Source organism: Bos mutus, chromosome 22 (assembly GCF_027580195.1).
Source record: "Bos mutus isolate GX-2022 chromosome 22, NWIPB_WYAK_1.1, whole genome shotgun sequence".
Classification (NCBI taxonomy): Eukaryota; Metazoa; Chordata; class Mammalia; order Artiodactyla; family Bovidae; genus Bos; species Bos mutus.
In genome coordinates this window covers 68488934-68509011 of record NC_091638.1, presented here as the reverse complement: position 1 = coordinate 68509011, position 20078 = coordinate 68488934, and the positions used below count along the sequence as shown (strand labels likewise).

Here is a 20078-nt window from a genome sequence, read left to right as displayed (position 1 = left end):
AAAGTTTGCTGACCCCTGATCTAGAAGACAGGGAGAAGAGTCCTCAAGGGAACAGAAAAGAACGGCAGTAAGGCCGACTGAGTCAGGTTATCGGGTAAAGAGGAACCAAAGCGGGTCTCCCCACTTGGGTCGGGTGGTTCAGAGCTAAACAATGATGGGATTAGAGGGAGGGAGCCCGGGAAGGCGTGGCTCCACACTTGCCCCGCCTCTCCTGCAAAGCGATTGGTTGCGGAAGGGAACTATAAAGTGGTGCATCATGGGAGTGGTCCGACTATAGCGGTGCACTGTGGTTGGGCTTTAGTGGGACCTGAACCTGAGAAACAGTGTTGGCGACGTTGAACTACAACGCAGAGGATCTCGGGAGGCCTGCACGGAGATCTGTGGGAGGCGACAGGACTCGGTGAGGACTGCGGCGGCCAGACGGGCGGGGGGAAGGTTCAGACCAGGGCGGGGAGGCGGGCCGAGAGGGGTTGGCCCCGCCTTCGCCAGCCTTGGCGTGCTCTCCCGCAGAATGGGGCGAGGGGCCGCCGCTGTCCACTGGATGCTGAGAGCCCGTCCTTTCCCCCCAGCCCACCTATGCCCGGCTACGAGCTGCCCGTGGGCACGTGCCTGGACATGTGTCCGGCCGCCGAGCGCGCACAGCGCGAAAAGGAGCGCCGCCTGCACCGCTTCGAGGTGGTGCCGGGGTGCCGCAGGGACAGGCCCCGAGCCGACCCGCAGCGCGCGGTGAAGGAGTACAGCCGGCCGGCCGCCGGGAAGATCCGGCCCCCGCCGAGTCAGCTTCGTCCGCCGTCCGTGCTGCTGGCCACCGTGCGCTACCTGGCTAGCGAGGTGGCCGAGCGCACCGACGCTTCCTGCGCGGAGGTGGCCAGCTTCGTGGCGGACCGGTTGCGCGCGGTGCGGCTGGACTTGGCCCTGCAAACCGCGAGCGACGTCGAGACGGCGTTGGTGCTGGAATCGGCTCTGGCTGTGCTGCTGGCCGTGGTGGCGCGGCTCGGACCCAACGCGACGCACGGGCCAGTGGACCCAATGTTGCTGCAAGCCCAGGTCCAGGAGAGCTTCGGTTCTCTGCGCCGCTGCTACGCGCTGGGCGCCGGTCCCCACCCCCGCCAGGCCACCTTCCAGGGCCTCTTTCTGCTGTATAACCTGGGTGAGTCAGGGTCCCCGCGGCAGAGCAGAGGCCGGGACAGTGGAGGCCAAAAAAGGAAGGAGAAGCTTTCAAACCTCACCACTAGCTCCCTCTCCATCCTAAATGTCTCCTTAATGTGTATCTCAGCCATTGCACAAGATCCACTGAGCCCCTACATGAACCTTCTGACCGGTCCCTTCCCTTCTCTGGGTCTCGGCTTTCTCATTATGAAAGTGGAGGGGATAGAGTTGGAATGGGACAGTTGAACCTAGATAGTGAAGGCACTGGCACCCCACTCCAGTACTCTTGCCTGGAAAATCCCATGGACGGAGGAGCCTGGCAGGCTACAGTCCACGGAGTCGCAGAGTCGGACACGACTGAGCGACTTCACCTTAAGGGGAAGGGAGGATTGGCTTTGCTTGAGATATGGCGTGGCCAGAGCAGGAGCTGGTGGAGGAGGAGTGAGTTGGGGGTGGGGGAAGGCCAGAGAAGGTGGTTGAAGATTCATGAAGGTGGGAGGGGGATGGGGAAACCTAAGGGGATGGGTTCCCCAGGTGGCACCAGTGGTAAAGAACCTGCCTGCCAATGTAAGAGATGTAAGAGACAGGGATTCTATCCCTGCGTTGGGAAGATCCCCTGGAGGAGGTCATGGCAACCCACTCCAGTATCCTCACCTGGAGAATCCCACGGACAGAGGAGCCTGGTGGGCTACAGTCCATGGGGTTGCCAAGAGTCAGACACCACTGAAAGGGGATAGCACGGAAGGCGGGCCTGCTCCCGGACTCAGCATCCTCATTCGCGCTTCTCGCCCCTCCAGGCTCGGTAGAGGCCCTCCACGAGGTTCTGCGGCTGCCTGCAGCTCTGCGTTCCTGCCCGGCCCTGCGCACTGCCCTGGCAGTTGACTCCGCCTTCCGTGAAGGCAATGCCGCCCGCCTCTTTCGCCTGCTCAGGACGCTGCCCTACCTTCAGAGCTGCGCTGTGCAGTGCCACGTGGGCCGTGCCCGCCGGGGAGCCCTGGCCCGCCTTGCTCGTGCACTCAGCACCCCCAAGGGCCAGACCTTGCCCCTGGGCTTCATGGTCCACCTGCTGGCCCTGGATGGGCCCAACGAGGCACGGGACCTGTGCCAGGCCCACGGACTACCCTTAGATGGACAGGAGAGAGTGGTGTTCCTGAGGGGTCGTTACACTGAGGAGGGGCTGCCACCTGCCGGGACCTGCCAGATACTGGTGGGGAACAAACTTGGAGGGCGCACTCTGGAAGACGTGGTCATGGCAGAGGAGGAAGATGAGGCTGTGGACAGACCCACAACCGAGGTATGAAGAGGACTGGGTCCTCCCAGAGCCCCGAGACTGGGGCTGAACCACTCAGGTTTCTTTTTTCATGATTCCCGCACAGTACAAGGAACAAAAGCTCAGCTTGATTTATTTGGGGAGGGCACGGAGGAGTTGAGACATGCTGGGGCCGTGGGGGAAGAGGAACCCAAACTGGACTATGCCCTGTCCACCCTGGGCCTTAGTTTCCCTGCTGATCACTGGGGGGTGGCTCTGGTGTCTCTTAGTTGACATCTAAGGTTGGCATTATGCGTCCCATCTTCACTCATCTGCTACCAAGAGCAGTTGGTGGTTTCGTCATTCCCCTCATCCCTGTCTCCTGTTCACCCTCTGCCAACCAAGATCCAGCAAGAGGGAAATTTTCATCTGGGGCTTGTCACTCCCTTCAAGCGTCCACACTTGTGGGACCCCTCCGAAGTTTGAGAGGGTCCTGTGGTCGTGCCCTTTCCTAGCATGAAGGGAGATGGGGACATAGTCAAAGAAACCTGGAGGGGGAGTGAGTAGGATAGAGAGTAGGTGGGAGCTGAAGAATGAGGGCGGGGTCAGAGGTCAGCCACAGGCCTCAGGGTGGCTGCCGCGCCCTCCAGGGCTGCCACCACGATGCTGAGCTGTCTCTGCACCTCAGCCCAGGCTGCAGGTTCGTGGCCTGCGTTCTTGGCCTGGGAATAGGCATTGGACAGGCCAGGGAACGTGGCCACAGAGCCGGTGCGGGGTGCCCAGAGCACATGGCTGAAGGGAGAAATGGGGGAGGATCAAGGTCATGCAGGGGCCAAGAATGAGCAGAGCTTCAGCCTGCAACAGCTCCTGTATACAGCTAGGGACAAATGCACCTCTCTGCTGGTAGTGGGAGGCGATGTAGGCTGTAGTCCCAGGGTGACCTTAACTGATTTGCCTCCCCCTCTTTGAGCCTCACTCCCCAGCCATCTCAAGGGACTGGGTTGTGCTCTAAAGGCCAGCAAAAGTGACATTCTCCTCCCTTGGATGGGTACCCATTGCCCGGCCTCATCTCACTGCACCTCCCAAGAGCTTTGGACAGGCTCACCTGTAGTAGCGTTCTTCTGGGAAGGCTTGTGAGTTCAGGAAAGTCCGTTCCAAGAGCATCAGCTGGTCATTGATCATCCGCACCTGCAGGGGACTGAGGGTGACAAGACCTTCTGGTCACCCTACAACCACCCAGCTGCCAGCCTGCATCCTGCCCTGGATGCTGCCCTCCCAGACACCTGCTTGCAACCCTTGCTTACTCGGGGGTGCCCTCTCGCAGTGTTGCTATGCGTTGGTTGAATGCCGTGGCTGCCCCCTCAAACCTCTCCACCGCAGTCACCAAAGGTCCTGGGGGAGAACAGCCAGCATCTTAGCCCTGGGGGCATAAGGCTCCCCATGCCTCAATATCGGGGTCTCCATACCGAGGCTGATGCCGTGCTGCTCCAGTAGGACCCTGAGGTCCTCGGCAGCCTGCAGGAAGCTGCGGAGGGTCTCGCTGTAGTCACTGACGTTAAGGGGCAGGAAGAGGCTGTCACTGAGCCGGAGCAGCACGCTTCCCGCGGTCCGGGCCACGGCCTGATGGCTGCTGAAACCTGGCGGGGAGGGTGATGAGGCCAGGCTCAGCCTTCAGCCCTGCCTCCTCCCGCCGCAGGAGACCCCTTGCCCCCTTCCTCACCAGGGTCCAAAAATTTGTCCACGTAATCAAAGGTGTCAAAGGCTGTGTGGTAGGTGGGGTAGATCCGGGCTGAGGTCTTGCTCTGAGGAAACAAGACCCACGGTGACAGGCTTGGGATGAGAAGTGGAAGGAGGAGTTCAGTGTAGAGCCATTATCTCAAGTCAGTTGTCACCACACCTGTGAAGCAGGTTCTAGGTGTTCCCACCTTACAGAGGAGGAAATGGGCTCAGAGAGGTTAAGTAACCTTCCTGATGTCACACAACTAAGTCCAGAGCTGGGTCAGGTGCCAGCTTCCTGTTTCGCATGAAGGAGAAGAACCTGAGGCTTTGCAGTCAAACAGGAGGATTCACATCCCAGCTCCACCACTCAGGAGCAGAGTGGCCATGGAGGGGAGAAAGGGTATTTTGGAGCATCAAACAGGGAAACAGTCTGGCACTCTGCAGCCCTTATCTCATTTTACCCTCAAATCACCCGTTTTATACTGTTTTTTAATGTACTCTGAGACAAACTTTTTTTCACATTTTAAGATCTCTGAAATCAGGATGCTTCTTACAGTCAATGTCATCCTGCATTCAACTGACCGTGTATTTTTTCCCTTCTGAATAATGCATATCACAACAGTGCATCTTATACTCAGTGGTGTCTTAAATTTGATAAAATAATATAGATGAGGATGAACATGCTCAAGAGAGGTAAAGAAACTTGGTCGAGGTAGCACAACTACTGAGTGATGGATGCAGTTTGCACAGGAGCAGCCCGAGAGAGGAGGGGGCTAGTGGAGCAAAGTCCCGGGCTGGGGACTAAGGGGTGCCTGCTTACCCGGTCATAGGTGTAGGCGATGTCCATGGAGGAGATGCCCAAGAAGTGAATGAAAGGGGCATAATCGCTGCCAGCGCCCAGAGTCCCCACACTATGGGAAGGAATATGGTCAGGCTGCAGGGCGCTGGGCCAGCTCACCAGCCTGGGGTCCCCATCCCGGTCCCGGGCTCACCTGGGGACCAGGCCGTACACGGAGCTGCTACGGTTGTAATATCGGATCCAGTTGTCATAGATGCTGAGACCGCTGGAGCCCGGTGCGGAGATCTGAGTGGAGGGGAATCTAGTCTGCCGCTGGCCCCTCCCCAGGTCCAACAACCAGGCAGGTCCTCCGCACCAGCCCTTGCGCAATCCTGCAGATCTTTCAAGGCCCTCCCCGCAGCCTCAGTCCCACCGCCGGCCCCTCTCCGAAGCATCAGCTCCGCCTACCCCGTGTAGCCCCGCCCCCGACAAGCCTCCTCCCACCCCGCTCCCAGCCCCTCCCCTTTCCACCTGTTTGGCCGCGGAGAAGACGACGCTTTGGATCGGGGGCGTGCCTTGCACCCTCAGGGTGGCATTGGCTGTGAGAGGATCCAAGAAAGACTCTATTTGGGCCCCGCCTTTTCGTGTCCCCGCTCCCCGAGTCAGCCCTGCCGCCCCTCATACCAAACACCGAGATGTCCACATTGATGTAGGCCACGGCGCGCTCCTGCAGCTTGCTGAAGAACTCCTGCAGGTGGACCCGACCACGTCAGCCCCGCGCGGCCCGCCCCGGGAATCCTCTCGAGTGCCCAGCTGCGGGGCTCACTCACCTCCGTGAATTCTGTGGAGCCGATGAGACCAAACTCCTCTGCCCCCCAGCTCGCAAACACGATTGATCTGCGGGGACGCCAGGTGCCTGGGGAGAAGGATAAAGTGCTGGAGGGCAAGATCCCCCAGATCTCGGGGTGGCTTAGGGGGAAGGTTGGGTATGTGGAGGGAGAGAGGGCTGGAACCCACAGGGCAGCTGGCCATTGGAGGTAGGTCTTGGCACCTCCCCGGCCAAACCTTCGCTGAGGCTTCGCCCTCTTTTTACCAGGGCCTCTCCTCTGCTGTGACACCTCAACTTTGGCCCCCACCCCCGACAACAATCTCCTTCAGTCCGGTGGTCCGTTCTACCAGAATGCCCTGCCCCTCTTCTCTCTGGATCCCCTAACTCTCTTCCTGGCATCTTATGCAAAACCGGCCCCTACTCCTATTCATTTGGTGATGAAACACACGTTGTCCTTAGAGCATTATCCATATTGAGCCAGTCCTTACAAGGTCTTGAGAGACAGACTCTCATTGTCTCCATTGACGAAATGGAGCCACAAAGAGGTTTAATGACTTGCCCAGGGTTACACAGCTGGTAGGCAGCAGAGCCAGAGTTCAAATTCAGGATCTGGCTCCAGAATCCAGGGGCTTAACCAACGCCCCACATCGCTCTCATAGCCTCCTGCAGGCTGGCTCCCATCTCCGCCTCATGCCCTCACTGCTCTTGCCACAGTCCTCAGTCACCTCCTGGAAGCCTCGGAGTGCTTGCTTGCCCCTCACCTCCTTCAGACTCCCCTCACCCTCCATGGCACTGTGTGCTCTGGGCTGTACTCCCATCTCTGGCTGCAACTCAGTCCCCTTTGATCATTTCTCATCTTTTTGTTTTAAATCAAAAATTTTTTAAGTATAAAATGATTATATGCTTGCAATGGAAAGTTCCCACGCTTTTTTCTGCCCAAAATGCATAACCTGAATCTAATCCGAGAAACCGAAATTGAGAGACAGTCAACAAACTAAATAATCAGGATAGGAAAGAAAGAACAGCTAAGAAACTATTACAGATGACCCATGCGATTACTACACAGGCAACCTGTGCTCCTGGATTGACTCTTGGACCAGAACATTCTTTTGCTCTAAATGTTAAAGGAAGGACTTCCCTGGTGGTCCAGTGGTTAAGAATCCATCTTCCAAGGGACACAAGTCCGATCCCTGGCCGGGAACTAAGATCTCACATGCCTCAGTGTAACTAAGCCCTGTGCTGCACAACAAGAGAAGGCTGCACGTTGCAATCAGAGAAAGCCCTCAAGGGGCAGTGAAGACCCAGACCAGCCAAAATATAAATACGTAATTTTTGAAAGTTATTGGAACAACTGGAAAAAATTTTAATTTTCTGATTCTGATCATTGTAGCATTGTTATGAAAGAAAATGTCCCTATTTTTAGGAAACACACAGCTCTGCCACCTGGTGCAGCCACTCTTTCCCACCTGGACCCCCACCCCCACCTGGAACTGCCACCTCCCTGAGCTCTGGCTTCCACCTGGAAAGCCCGGTAGATATTTTTCCTAATAGCATGCTTCATAGTTGTCATTACAGTCAGAATTCTGGGGTTCTCTGGGGGGACGTCCAGTGCCTAGAGCTGGCCTGGCACACAGTAGGCATGGCTGAAGTGTTTGTAGAGTTAACGACTGTCTGTCCCCCTGCCTCAACCAAGCTGAGATTCTCCGTGGGCAGAGCCTGGGCACAGCTTTGCTCGCGACCACACCTGATCTCGCTTCACTGGAAGGGTGCAGAAGACCCTCAGAAGGTATTGCAAGAGTTCCCTGTACCGCACTGGGCTGCTTGAGCGAAGCCAGGGCTAGTGTCATGCATGTCTGTCCCGAGGGCCCTTAGGCTTGGGCACAGGCCAATGCAAGAGTGGAGGGGGTGTCAGCGCCCAAAATTCAGGGAGGACTGGGTTTAGGTGCCCTCTTGGGGAGCGAGTCCCTGGACCGAGGCAGGGCGGCCCGCTCACCCTTCTTCAGCAGAGTCCCCAGGACGCGGGAGAGCTCCAGGAGGACGGCAGTACCAGTGCTGGGGTCCACGGCCCCGTGAACCCAGCTGTCCCGGTGGTTTCCATATAGCACGTAGCGGTCTGGCAGGAGGAGCAGAGTCAGAAACTTCAGAGGAGCATGGGTGGGCGGGGCAGCCAAGCGGGGCCGAGGGGGCGTGGTCAGCGGCGCCCAGGGTTGGGCGGGGTCCTGGGGGCGCCGGGAGCCGTGAGGAGGCGCTCACCTGGCTCCACAGCCCCGCGGATGATCCCCAGGACATTGGAGGAGTTCCGCAGCTCCAGACGGTTGTGGACACTCACGTTCACCTGGCTGGAGGGGGACAGGAGTCTCGGCACCGCCCACTCCCCCTCCAAAATGCAGGAAAACCTGAGGCCCAGAGTCAGAAAGGAACCTGGAAAAGTCACCTGCTTCGAAATACCAGGAGAGACAGCGAGGCTAGAGCCCAGCTCTTCTGACTCCAATTCTCCTTTGTACTCACTCGGTTACTGGATACTTAGTGTATGTCAGCATCGTACCAGCTTTGGGCAATGGCTGAGACAGACATGGACCCCACCCTCGTCGGATCTCCCTCTCCTGGAGCAGCCAGACCCCAAGGAAGTGAGCAACTGCAGGCAGTGAGGGAGCTTGGGGGGACACTGACAAGGTGCCTGGTGGCAGGTGGGGTGTTAGGGCAGGCCAGGAATGGCAGAGCTTGGGGAAGAGTGTTCCATCAGCCGGAACAGCAAGTCCAGAGGCCCTGATTTGGGAAGGAGCTTGGTGTGTTCAAGAGAGAGGGTGGCTGAAGAACGGAGGTCCAAGGTGAGGTCGGGGGACTCCACAGAGCCTTGTGGAGCACACAACTGATTCACAGGTTTCCCCAGGACAAGACAGGTGTTTTGGAATCAAGGAGGGGTTGGGAAAGAGGAGAAAGGGAAGGGTCAGGCCTCAAAGTGAGCATCGAGGAAGCCTAGGGTCAGGGAAGCATAACCGACTTCCCTGGTTGTCCAGTGGTCAAGAATCCGCTTTGCAATGCAAGGGAACCGATTTGATCCCTGGTCCAGGAAGATGCCACGTGCCGTGGAGCAACTGAGTCTGTGAGCCACAACTACTGAGCCCACATCTACTAAAGCCCACGTGCCCGAAAGCCTGTGCTTGGCAACAAGAGAAGCCACCACAATGAGAAGCTGGCACGCCACAGCTAGAGAGCAGCCCCTGATTGCTGCAATGAGAGGAAGTCTACGTGCAGCAACGAAGACCCAGCACGGCCAAAAATAAAAGAATAAATACATACATTTTTTTTAAAAAAAAAGAAAGTATAACAAGGGAAGAGAATGGGAGCGTTGGGGGAGGAGGGGACTCCATCTTACCCGTCTTCTGGGAAGATACCATTCGACCGGAAGCCTGGCCCCAAATTGTAGTCACAGCCCAGTCCTCCCTGCCAGTCAGCTGGCGCTAAGTTTCCTCCAAGGTTACTGGGGAGGAGGGGGAGGCCCTTCAGAGCAAATATGGATGTGGGGTTGAAGTTGGGGGCCACCACCGGAGAGTGGGCAGGAGACCCTAGGGCACAAGCTCACCAGAGAAGGACTTGTGCATCCTCGAAGCCAATGGGCTGAATGGGAATTGGGGGAAATCCAGAGGCATTGTCAGAGTTTAGGCGGAAGGAGGAGGGCGTAGCTGGAAGGTAAGGAGTCAAGGGGTCCCCAAAATACTCGAAGTAGGAGCCTCGCTCCACGCCCGAGGGAGGCAGGCACCAGGAGTGTGGGAAGGTCTCATTTGGCAAGCTCTTCCCGTCGTTGATGTCTTTGGGGTCCGTGTACACTAGCACTCCAGCCACCCCGTACTTGGCAGCATTCACAGCCTGCAGGAAGCAGAGGAGGCTGTGTTTAGGGAAGGGAGGTGAAAGGGGGGCACATCTCACATTGCTCCTCTTCTTCCCTTCATCACTGTGGAAGCCAGTACAGGTCTGCCTTCCTCCCAGCAAGATGACTCTTATGCAAGTCATTTGTTGCAGTGCTGCTTGAGACAGCAGAAGACTGCTGAGTGTAGACAACGGCTCATCAGTGGGGCCGTGAGACTGAGGTACCCTGCAGAGGAGCAACATGCAGCTGTAAGAAGGAAGGAGAGTGTGCTCCTACACCCCTATTCATACAAGCACTATTCGTAGTAGCCAAAAGATAGAAACAACTCAACTCTCCGTCACTGATGTACAGATAAGCAAAACCCAGTATACAGCATGCAAACGTAAATTACTGTCTTAAAAAGGAGTGAAGCTCTGATACATCAATGAACCTCAAAACGTTGTGCTAAGTGAAGGAAGCCAGACATGAAAAGGCAAATATTGCATGATTCCTCTTACGTGAGCTTCCTAGAATAGGCTAAGAAACTCAAATACAGGTTACTAGGGGCTGCAGAGGGAGAATAAGGGTGTTAAATGGGTGCAGAGTTTCACTTGGAACCATGAAAGCAATCTGGAAATGGGTCGTAGTGATGGCTGCACGACACTGTGAATTTTTTTTTTTTTTTTGACACTGTGAATGTTCTTAATTGCAACGTACATTTAAAAAACAGTTCACTGGGCTTCCCTAGTGGCTCAGTGGTAAAGAATCTGCCTGCCAATGCAGGGGACACGGGTTCAGTCCTTGAACTAGGAAGATCACACATGCCTCAGAGAAACTAAGCCTGTGTGCCACATCTGTTGAGCCTGTGCCCTAAATCCCAGGAGCTGCAATAAGAGAAGCTACTGTAATGAGAAGCCGTCCTCACTGCAACCAGAGAAAAGCCCTCACAGCAACAAAGGCCCATTAAAGAATGGTTAACATAGTAAAGTTTATGTTACATATATTTTAAGTCAATGAAAACAAAACAGTACATTAAAAAAGGAGATCAAGGACAGAGTTTATGTACCACTTGAGAATGATCTCCAGGATGACTTTTTGTTTGGTTGTTTGGTTTGGGGTTGGTTTTTTTGTTTTGTTTTGTTTTGTTTTGCCAGGCTGAGTGGCTTTCGGTATCTTAGTTTCTCAACCAGGGATGGAACTTGGGCCCCCTGAAGTAGAAACAAGGAGTCCTAACTGCTGGACCACCAGGGAATTTCTTCTAAGATATATTAATATGAAAAGAGCACAGTTCAGAACAGTGGGTATTGTACACTATTTTTATATAAAAAAAAGAGAAAGAAGAATATACCTTCATATATTCTTCTTCCCAAGGAAACTCTGGATCACATTCCATAAACAAACAAACAAAGCTACCTCTTTGGAGGGAGCATTATGAGAAAACTTTTTTCATTCTATATGTTTTTTTAAAAGCTGAGAGTTTCACTGTCTGTATCATTTTACTACACCTGTTCCCCTTTCCTTTCTTTTTTTTTCCCACCAGCTCTTATCAAGGGCACTCCTTTTATGTATGTATGTACATAGGTATTTATTTTTACTTCTTTTAAAATTGTGATGAGAGGGCTTCTGGTTCAAAATGGTGGAGTAGAAGGATATGCACTCATCTCCTCCGGTGAGAGCACCAAAATCGCAACTATCTGTTGAACAACCATCAACAGGAGGACGCTGGAACCCATCAAAAAAAGATACCCTGCTTCCAAAGACAAAGAAGATGCTGCAATGAGAGGGTAGGAGGGGCACAATCACGACTAAATCAAATCCCATACCCGCCGTGTGGGTGACCCACAAATGAGAACACAATATACCAAAGAAGTTCTCCCCCTGTTGCGAAGGTTCTGAGCCCCACGTCAGGCTTCCCAGCCTGGGGATCTGACAAAGGGACTGGAAACCCCTAGGGAATCTGACCTTGAAGGCCAGCGGGATTTGATTGTAGGAGTTCCACAGGACTGGGTGAAACAGACTCCAGTCTTGGAGGGCATAAACAAAATTTGTGGGCACCAAGACCCAGAGGAAAGGAGCAGTGACCCCACAGGAGACGGAACCACTTGTTAGTATTGCAGGGTCTCCTGTGGAGGCGATGGTCAGCAGGGGCTCACCAAGGGATGGGGACACTGGCAGGAGCACTCCTAGAAGACCCCCTTTCATATAAGCTGTCTTGGAGGTTGCCATTAACCCTATCATAGGGCCCACAGGCCCCAGGGCTAGGTCCTCTTGGGCCAAACAACTAACAGGGAGGGAGTGCAACCCCACCCATTAGCAAATAATTGGATTAAAGCTTTACATGAATCAAGGCAAATTGCAAGTTGTCAAACAAGAGATGGCAAGAGTGAACGTCAACATTCTAGGAATCAGCGAACTCAAAAGGACTGGAATGGGTGAATTTAATTCAGATGGCCATTATATCTACTACTGCTGGCAGGAATCCTTCAGAAGAAATGGAGTAGCCATCATGGTCAACAAAAGAGTCCGAAATGCAGTACTTGGATGCAATCTCAAAAACGACAGAATGATCTCTGTTCGTTTCCAAGGCAAACCATTCAATATCACAGTAATCCAAGTCTATGCCCCAACCAGTAACGCTGAAGAAGCTGAAGTTGAATGGTTCTATGAAGACCTACAAGACCTTTTAGAACTAACACCCAAAAAGATGTCCTTTGCATTATAGGGGACTGGAATGCAAAAGTAAGGAAGTCAAGAAACACCTGGAGTAACAGGCAAATTTGGCCTTGGAATACGGAATGAAGCAGGGCAAAGACTAATAGCGTTTTGCCAAGAAAATGCACTGGTCATAACAAACACCCTCTTCCAACAACACAAGAGAAGACTGTATACATGGACATCACCAGATGGTTAACACTGAAATCAGATTGATTATATTCTTTGCAGCCAAAGATGGAGAAGCTCTATACAGTCAGCAGAAACAAGACCAGGAGCTGACTGTGGCTCAGACCATGAACTCCTTATTGCCAAATTCAAACTTAAATTGAAGAAAGTAGGGAAAACCAATAGACCATTCAGGTATGACCTAAATCAAATCCCTTATGATTATTCAGTGGAAGTGAGAAATAGATTTAAGGGCCTAGATCTGATAGATACAGTGCCTGATGAACTATGGAATGAGGTTAGTGACATTGTACAGGAGACAGGGATCAAGACCATCTCCATGGAAAAGAAATGCAAAAAAGCAAAATGGCTGTCTGGGGAGGCCTTACAAATAGCTGTGAAAAGAAGAGAAGCAAAAAGCAAAGGAGAAAAGGAAAGATATAAGCATCTGAATGCAGAGTTCCAAAGAATAGCAAGAAGAGATAAGAAAGCCTTCTTCAGCGATCAATGCAAAGAAATAGAGGAAAACAACAGAATGGGAAAGACTAGAGATCTCTTCAAGAAAATCAGAGATACCAAAGGAAAATTTCATGCAAAGATGGGCTCGATAAAGGACAGAAATGGTATGGACCTAACAGAAGCAGAAGATATTAAGAAGAGATGGCAAGAATACACAGAAGAACTGTACAAAAAAGATCTTCACGACCCAGATAATCACGATGGTGTGATCACTGACCTAGAGCCAGACATCCTGGAATGTGAAGTCAAGTGGGTCTTAGAAAGCATCACTACGAACAAAGCTAGTGGAGGTGATAGAATTCCAGTTGAGCTATTCCAAATCCTGAAAGATGATGCTGTGAAAGCGCTGCACTCAATATGCCAGCAAATTTGGAAAACTCAGCAGTGGCCACAGGACTGGAAAAGGTCAGTTTTCATTTCAATCCCAAAGAAAGGCAATGTCAAAGAATGCTCAAACTACCACACAATTGTACTCATCTCACATGCTAGGAAAGTAATGCTCAAAATTCTCCAAGCCAGGCTTCAGCAATATGTGAACTGTGAACTTCCTGATGTTCAAGCTGGTTTTAGAAAAGGCAGAGGAACCAGAGATCAAATTGCCAACATCCGCTGGATCATGGAAAAGGCAAGAGAGTTCCAGAAAAGCATCTATTTCTGCTTTATTGACTATGCCAAAGCCTTTGACTGTGTGGATCACGATAATCTGTGGGAAATTCTGAAAGAGATGGGAATACCAGACCACCTGACCTGCCTCTTGAGAAATTTGTATGCAGGTCAGGAAGCAACAGTTAGAACTGGACATGGAACAACAGACTGGTTTCAAATAGGAAAAGGAGTACGTCAAGGCTGTATATTGTCACCCTGCTTATTTAACTTATATGCAGAGTACATCATGAGAAATGCTGGACTGGAAGAAACACAAGCTGGAATCAAGATTGCCGGGAGAAATATCAATAACCTCAGATATGCAGATGACACCACCCTTATGGCAGAAAGTGAAGAGGAACTAAAAAGCCTCTTGATGAAAGTGAAAGTGGAGAGTGAAAAACTTGGCTTAAATCTCAACATTCAGAAAACAAAGATCATGGCATCCGGTCCCATCACTTCATGGGAAATAGATGGGGAAACAGTGGAAACAGTGTCAGACTTTATTTTTCTGGGCTCCAAAATCACTGCAGATGGTGACTACAGCCATGAAATTAAAAGACGCTTACTCCTTGGAAGGAAAGTTATGACCAACCTAGATAGCATATTCAAAAGCAGAGACATTACTTTGCCAACAAAGGTCCGTCTAGTCAAGGCTATGGTTTTTCCTGTGGTCATGTATGGATGTGAGAGTTGGATTGTGAAGAATGCTGAGTACCGAAGGATTGATGCTTTTGAACTGTGGTGTTGGAGAAGACTCTTGAGAGTCCCTTGGACTGCAAGGAGATCCAACCAGTCCATTCTGAAGGAGATCAGCCCTGAAATTTCTTTGGAAGGAATGATGCTGAAGCTGAAACTCCAGTATTTTGGCCACCTCATGCGAAGAGTTGACTCATTGGAAAAGACTCTGATGCTGAGAGGGATTGGGAGCAGGAGGAGAAAGGGACGACAGAGGATAAGATGGCTGGATGGCATCACTGACTCAATGGATGTGAGTCTCAGTGAACTCCGGGAGTTGGTGATGGACAGGGAGGCCTGGCGTGCTGCGATTCATGGGGTCGCAAAGAGTCGGACTCGACTGAGCGACTGATCTGATCTGAAAGCTTTACTGAGCACAGCCCTGCCCACCAGAGCAAGACTCAGTCCTTCTCATAAGGAAGCTTACACAAAACTCTTAGCCTCTTCCATCAGAGGGCAGACAAAAGAAGCTAGAAGAACCACAATTGGTTAGAACAAAAACCACATTTCAGAAAGTTAATCAAGATGAAAAACAGAAAGTTACATCCCAGATGAAGGGACAAGATAAAGCTCCAGAAAAACAATTAAATTAAGTGGAGTTAGGTAACCTTCCAGAAAAAGAATTCAGAATAATGATAGTGAAGATGATCCAGGATCTTGGGAAAATGGAGAAGATGCAAGAAACTAGAAGAACGAAAGAACAAAGAAACAGAGATGAATAATACACTGGAAAGAATCAATAGCAGAATAATTGAGTCAGAAGAACAGATAAATGACCTGGAGGATAGAATATGGAAATCACTGCCAGAGAATAGAATATAGAAAAAAGAATGAAAAAAAAAAAAAAAAAGAAAACAGCCTAAGAGACCTCTGGGACAACATTAAAGGCACCAACAATTGTATTATAGGGGTCCCAGAAAGAGAAGAAAGAAAGAAAAGACCTGAGAAAATATCTGAAAACTTCCCTAACATGGGAAAGGAAATAGTCAGCCAAGTCCAGGAAGCACAGAGAGTGCCAGGCAGGATAAATCCAAGGAGGAACACACTGAATCACATAGTAATCAAACGGACAAAAATTAAAGACAAAGATAAAATATTAAAAGCAACAAGGGAGGAACTTCTCTGGTGGTTCAGGGGCTAGGACCCCTCGCTCCCAATGCGGGGGGCCCAGGTTAGACCCCTGGTGAGGGAACAAAGATCCCATATGCCACAACTAAGAGTGTGCACACGGAAACTAAAGATCCCATGGACTGCAACGAAGACTGAAGATCTCATGTGCTGCAACTAAGACCTGGGGCAGCCAAATAAATAAATATTATATATATGTTTTTAAAAAGCAACAAGGGGAAATTGATAAATAACATACATGGGAACTCCCATCAGGTTATCAGCTAATTTCTCAACAGAAACTCTACAAGCCAGAAGGGAATGGCATGATACATTTAAAGTGATGAAAGGGAAGAACCTACAACCAAGAATACCATATTCACCAAGACTCTCATTCATATTGATGGAGAAATCAAAAGCTTTCCAGACAAGCAAGAGTTAAGATAATTCAGCACCACCAAACCAGCTTTACAACAAATGCTAAAGAAACTTCTCTAGGTAGGAAACACAACAGTCAGAAAAGATCAACAGAAAATAAACCCAAGACAATTAAGACAATGGTAATAGGATCATACATGTCAGTAATAACCTTAAATGTAAATGGATTAAATGCACCAACCAAGAGATATAGACTGGCTGGGTGGCATACTTGTGCATGTATGCACTTCCACTTACCACATCACTCTGCTTGACCCCCCAAATTGTATGTAATTATTTTATATTGTTAGAAAGTTAGAAAGTTAAGTCACTCAGTCGTGTCCGACTCTTTGCGACCCCATGGACTGTAGCCCACCAGGTTCCTCTGTCCATGGGATTCTCCAGGCAAGAATACTGGAGTGGGTTGCCATTTCCTTCTCCAGAGGATCCTCCCAACCCAGGGATTGAACCCAGGTCTCCCACATTGCAGGCAGATGCTTTAATTGTTAGGTTAATCATATTCTCATTATGGCTTGCAATTATAATCTTTTATTTTTTTCTAGCTATTGATTCTGAAAACTGATAAATATGCTTTACTATTATTGTAGAAAAAACTGTGATGAATACACATAACATAAAATTTAGTATCTAAGTGTACAGTTCAGGGACTAGATCCCACATGCCACAACTGAGTTCGCATTCTGCAGCTAAAGAGTACCAAGTGCCACAACTAAGACCCAGGACAGCCAAACAAATAAATATAAAGGAAAAAAAAAGTACAGTTTAGTGGCATTAAGTACATTTCTATTACTGTGCTACCATCACCTCCATTTATCTCCAGAACGCTCTTCATTTTGCAAATTTGAAGCTCTTAACCCACTAAACACTAATTCCCTAGCCCCATCTCTTGTTATATACCTTTTAATATTTAAAATAAGTAAGTAAATAAACATTTAAAAACCATAGACAGGGCTTCCCTAGTAGTCCAGTGGTTAAGAATCTGCCTTGCAATGCAGGGGACATTGGTCTGGAAGATTCCACATGCAGCAGGGCAAGTAAGCCCTTAAGCCACAACTGTGGAGCCTATGCATCGCAACCACTGAAGCTCGAGTGCCCTGGGGCTGGTGCTAGACAACGGGAGAAGCCACCTGCACCGCAATGAAGAATAGCCTCCCACCCTGCTCCCGCAACTAGGGAAAGCCAGCACCAAGCAACCATGACCCAGTGCAGCTAAAAAATAAATAAATAAAATAATAATAAATAGCAATAGGCATGGAATCCTCCGTCAAAATTCTGTATTGAAATGAAGCAAACTGGTGGGTGGGAGGGGACAATAGGAGGGGTTTAAGTCAAATATTCAGGAGAATTTCACAGGAGGACTTAGACTTCCAGAGTATGAAAGCTGAAAAATTTCCCCAATTCCTTTATTTCCCAAGGCTCAGGGATGTTGGGGGAGGCACCCATGGTTACATAGCACAGAAGTATTCTTTGGGCCTACCCATGGACTAGAACCTGGGTGGGCGGAGTCCCACAGCAGCCATCGTGAGTGGAAAGAGGAATCACCCCCTTCTTCTGCCCCAAGCCCAGGGCTTGGTGCTCCACTCGGCACTGCTCATCCCCTTCCCCTCACTCCTCCTGCCTGCTGCCGGCCCCTCTCCCCACCCAGCCCCTTGCACTGGGGGCTGCTGCTTACCTTAGCCCCGCGCCCTACACCCCCATAGCGGGTCAAGACGATGCTATCTTGGAGTTTGACTCCCTTGTTCTGCAGTTCCTTGAAGTCTTCTTCCGAGCCCTGGTTGGCATAGACGAGGGGGCCCTACTCCCAAGAGAAGGTGACTTGAAGCCAGGCCCAGGAAAGAGAGGGAAAGGCTGAATGGCAGGATGAAGGGTTTAGATCCCGCCCCCCTACCCTACCCAGAGCTTCTCAGCTCCCCAAGACCAAGTCACACCTGGTTTTCTCTGTGCTCTGTGTCCAGGTACCCTGTATCAGGCCAGGCCTGGAGCAGGGCCCGTTAGTGTTTGTTGAATGACTAAGCGATGGGCAAAAGGAGTAGTAATGGAGTGTGGAAGCGAGTACATTCTGGGTGGGGGCTGCGCCCCAGTTGAGGCATTTCTCAACAACCCCTGGGGTCAGGATGGGAGCAGCTGAGGTGGGAACAAGGGGGAATTGGGCGGGCAGTGGGGAGGGGGCATCCCAGGCCCACCTGCGGGGTTCCAGGGGGAGCATAGGCAGCATAGGGCGGCACCACGTTGGGGCCCCCCTGCTCCCCAGTCAGGTTCTCTTCACTGTGTCGGCAGGAGAAGAGGATGGCCCCAGTGGAGTTCACTGTTGAGAGAGGGCCGTGTCGGAGCGGGGCCCGGCGGCTGCCCCAGCCCACAGGCATCCCGGAGCCAGGGCCGGAACTCACCCACAGCCACACGGTTGGGCTGCTCCCCGCTGGGGAAGGACAGCAGCACCTCATACTCAGTGGTCCTGGCTGAGTCCAGGCCTGACTCCGGGTCCTGCCAGCGCTGCAGCAGCAGCTGCACCAGCGCCTCATCCCGGGGGGTGGTGGCCAGATGTGGCTCCTTGGAGAGTTCTCTGCAGGGTGGGCGAGAGAGGGGTGGGTCCAGGGTCAGGGAGGGGAGGGGCCTCTGGCACACGGGAGAGGTGCAAAGGCAGGCCTCTCACCTAAGGTTCTCCCGGATCCTGTTGGCATCTAGCTGTTCTATGACGGTCTCGAGGATCTTCAGGTCCAGGTCCTGGGAGGCTGAGGCACTGGGGGCTGGTGAGTCAGCCCCCTTGGGGATGGCAAAGTGACCCACAATGATCCCCAGCCCCAAGAGGGCAGCGGCCCCCACCACCCCTCCCAGCACCTTTACCCACTGCATCCTGTGGAATCTTGGCCAGCTCGGTGGCCTCCTTATAGATGGGACCTCAGACCTAGTTAACTATTATCTAATGGGCAGCCCTGCCCTTTGGTCACTAGCTGGCAGAGAAAGGAGGGGACGTCCCAAGGAAGGGCCAGGAGCTCCTTACATCCACCTCTATTTCTGCAACATTGACTTGGAAGAGACCCCCGAGGGGCAGCAGATCCACGCGTGGACGCTGAAGCTTAGAGATGGGCAAAGTCTCACCCACTGTCTGCCAGTAAAAGAGGCCAGGCCAGGACTAGAACTCAGAGCCCCTGTATCCAGAGCAGGGCTGGCCCTACTGCTCGCCATCCCGGCCTCTGGTTCCTCGGTGTCACTTGATCTGTAGCCCATCCAGCCCTGGCTCCTTGAGTAGGTTTTAAGTTCAAATCCCATCCTTTGCTAGACATTAGCTGTATGACCTTAGACAATTCACTTAGTGTCTCTGAGCCCATTTTCTTAGCTGTAAAAATGAGATAATAGAACAAATTTCACAGAACTGGGGTGCTATTTTTATTAAACAAGGCCACATCTGTAAAAATGTCTAGCCTGGTGTTAGACCCATAGTGGGAACTCAGTGTATTTTAGCTATTTCTGCCTCATGTGAACCCCCTAAAAATGCTAAGCCTAGAGCTAAGGGAAGAAGAGAGACCCAGAACTTTCTATATCTATCCCGCAGGGACCTAAGCTTACAGAAGGAAGTGGGACCCTTAAAATGAAAACTGTTCTAGAGGATGGAGCTGGGGAAGCCCACACTTTCTTGATAAGGTGACCTCCTCCTCATCATCATCCCCTGACTGTATCAGGAATCCATCCATCTGTTCATGCACCCACCCCCACATTTATTCACCCATTCTCCCATCCACCCATCCTCTGCCCTCCCCTCCATCCATCCATTCATTCCTTCAGGAATCCATCCATCTGTTCATGCACCCACCCCCCACATTTATTCACCCATTCTCCCATCCACCCATCCTCTGCCCTCCCCTCCATCCATCCATTCATTTATTCATTCCTTCACTCTAACTGCCAGCATATTTCATTTATTCAGCCCTATGCCAGACCCATGCCAGGCTCTGGGGAAGCCAAAGTGCCCAGGAACTCAGGTCCAGCAGAGGAGCCAGACAGGCTTTGTGTTGAACCATGTGGTGAGCACCCCTATAGAGGGGAGGACCAGCGTGCTCCCAGTGGAATGAATGACAAATTCTGTCCAGAAGGGAACATTTGAGGGGATCTTCCAATGATAAGATAGTATTTGGCATGCAGAAAAGGCAAGGGGCAGGCCATCCATACAGATGAGGATGGGTGG

At 51.5% G+C, this 20078-nt stretch overlaps 2 protein-coding genes across 2 annotated transcripts; one reads left to right on the top strand and one right to left on the bottom strand.

The window, feature by feature from the left end:
• Positions 1-93: 93 nt before the first annotated feature.
• Positions 94-17074, top strand: SAC3D1 (SAC3 domain containing 1). The gene is made up of 4 exons (XM_005894108.3): positions 94-400; positions 570-1150; positions 1947-2443; positions 16894-17074. The coding sequence occupies exons 2-4, from the start codon at positions 577-579 to the stop codon at positions 16942-16944; spliced, it is 1122 nt and encodes a 373-aa protein (XP_005894170.2). The 5' UTR covers positions 94-400; positions 570-576; the 3' UTR covers positions 16945-17074.
• On the bottom strand, positions 3004-18748 carry NAALADL1 (N-acetylated alpha-linked acidic dipeptidase like 1). Its single transcript, XM_005894073.3, has 18 exons — positions 18549-18748; positions 18286-18458; positions 18082-18203; positions 17571-17693; positions 9308-9591; positions 9101-9205; positions 7978-8063; positions 7718-7837; positions 5726-5811; positions 5580-5643; positions 5427-5494; positions 5110-5201; positions 4938-5028; positions 4119-4200; positions 3865-4035; positions 3703-3790; positions 3504-3596; positions 3004-3190 (listed from the first exon to the last, which is right to left on the bottom strand). Exons 1-18 carry the CDS (start codon positions 18746-18748, stop codon positions 3004-3006), a joined length of 2235 nt encoding a protein of 744 aa, XP_005894135.1.
• Positions 18749-20078: the final 1330 nt, after the last annotated feature.

What these genes read in the sequence shown, in the direction of transcription:
- SAC3D1 (XM_005894108.3), top strand. Translation starts at nt 577, where the DNA reads ATGCCCGGCTACGAGCTGCCCGTGGGCACGTGCCTGGACATGTGTCCG. An exon ending in CTTTCTGCTGTATAACCTGG is followed by an intron (nt 1,151 to 1,946) that starts GTGAGTCAGGGT and finishes TCGCCCCTCCAG; the next exon opens with GCTCGGTAGAGGCCCTCCAC. An exon ending in TGGACAGACCCACAACCGAG is followed by an intron (nt 2,444 to 16,893) that starts GTATGAAGAGGA and finishes CTTGCAATGCAG; the next exon opens with GGGACATTGGTCTGGAAGAT.
- NAALADL1 (XM_005894073.3), bottom strand. Translation starts at nt 18,748, where the DNA reads ATGCAGTGGGTAAAGGTGCTGGGAGGGGTGGTGGGGGCCGCTGCCCTC. An exon ending in TCTTCTCCGCGGCCAAACAG is followed by an intron (nt 5,202 to 5,426) that starts GTGGAAAGGGGA and finishes CCCTCCACTCAG; the next exon opens with ATCTCCGCACCGGGCTCCAG. An exon ending in CCAGAAGAACGCTACTACAG is followed by an intron (nt 3,191 to 3,503) that starts GTGAGCCTGTCC and finishes TTCTCCCTTCAG; the next exon opens with CCATGTGCTCTGGGCACCCC.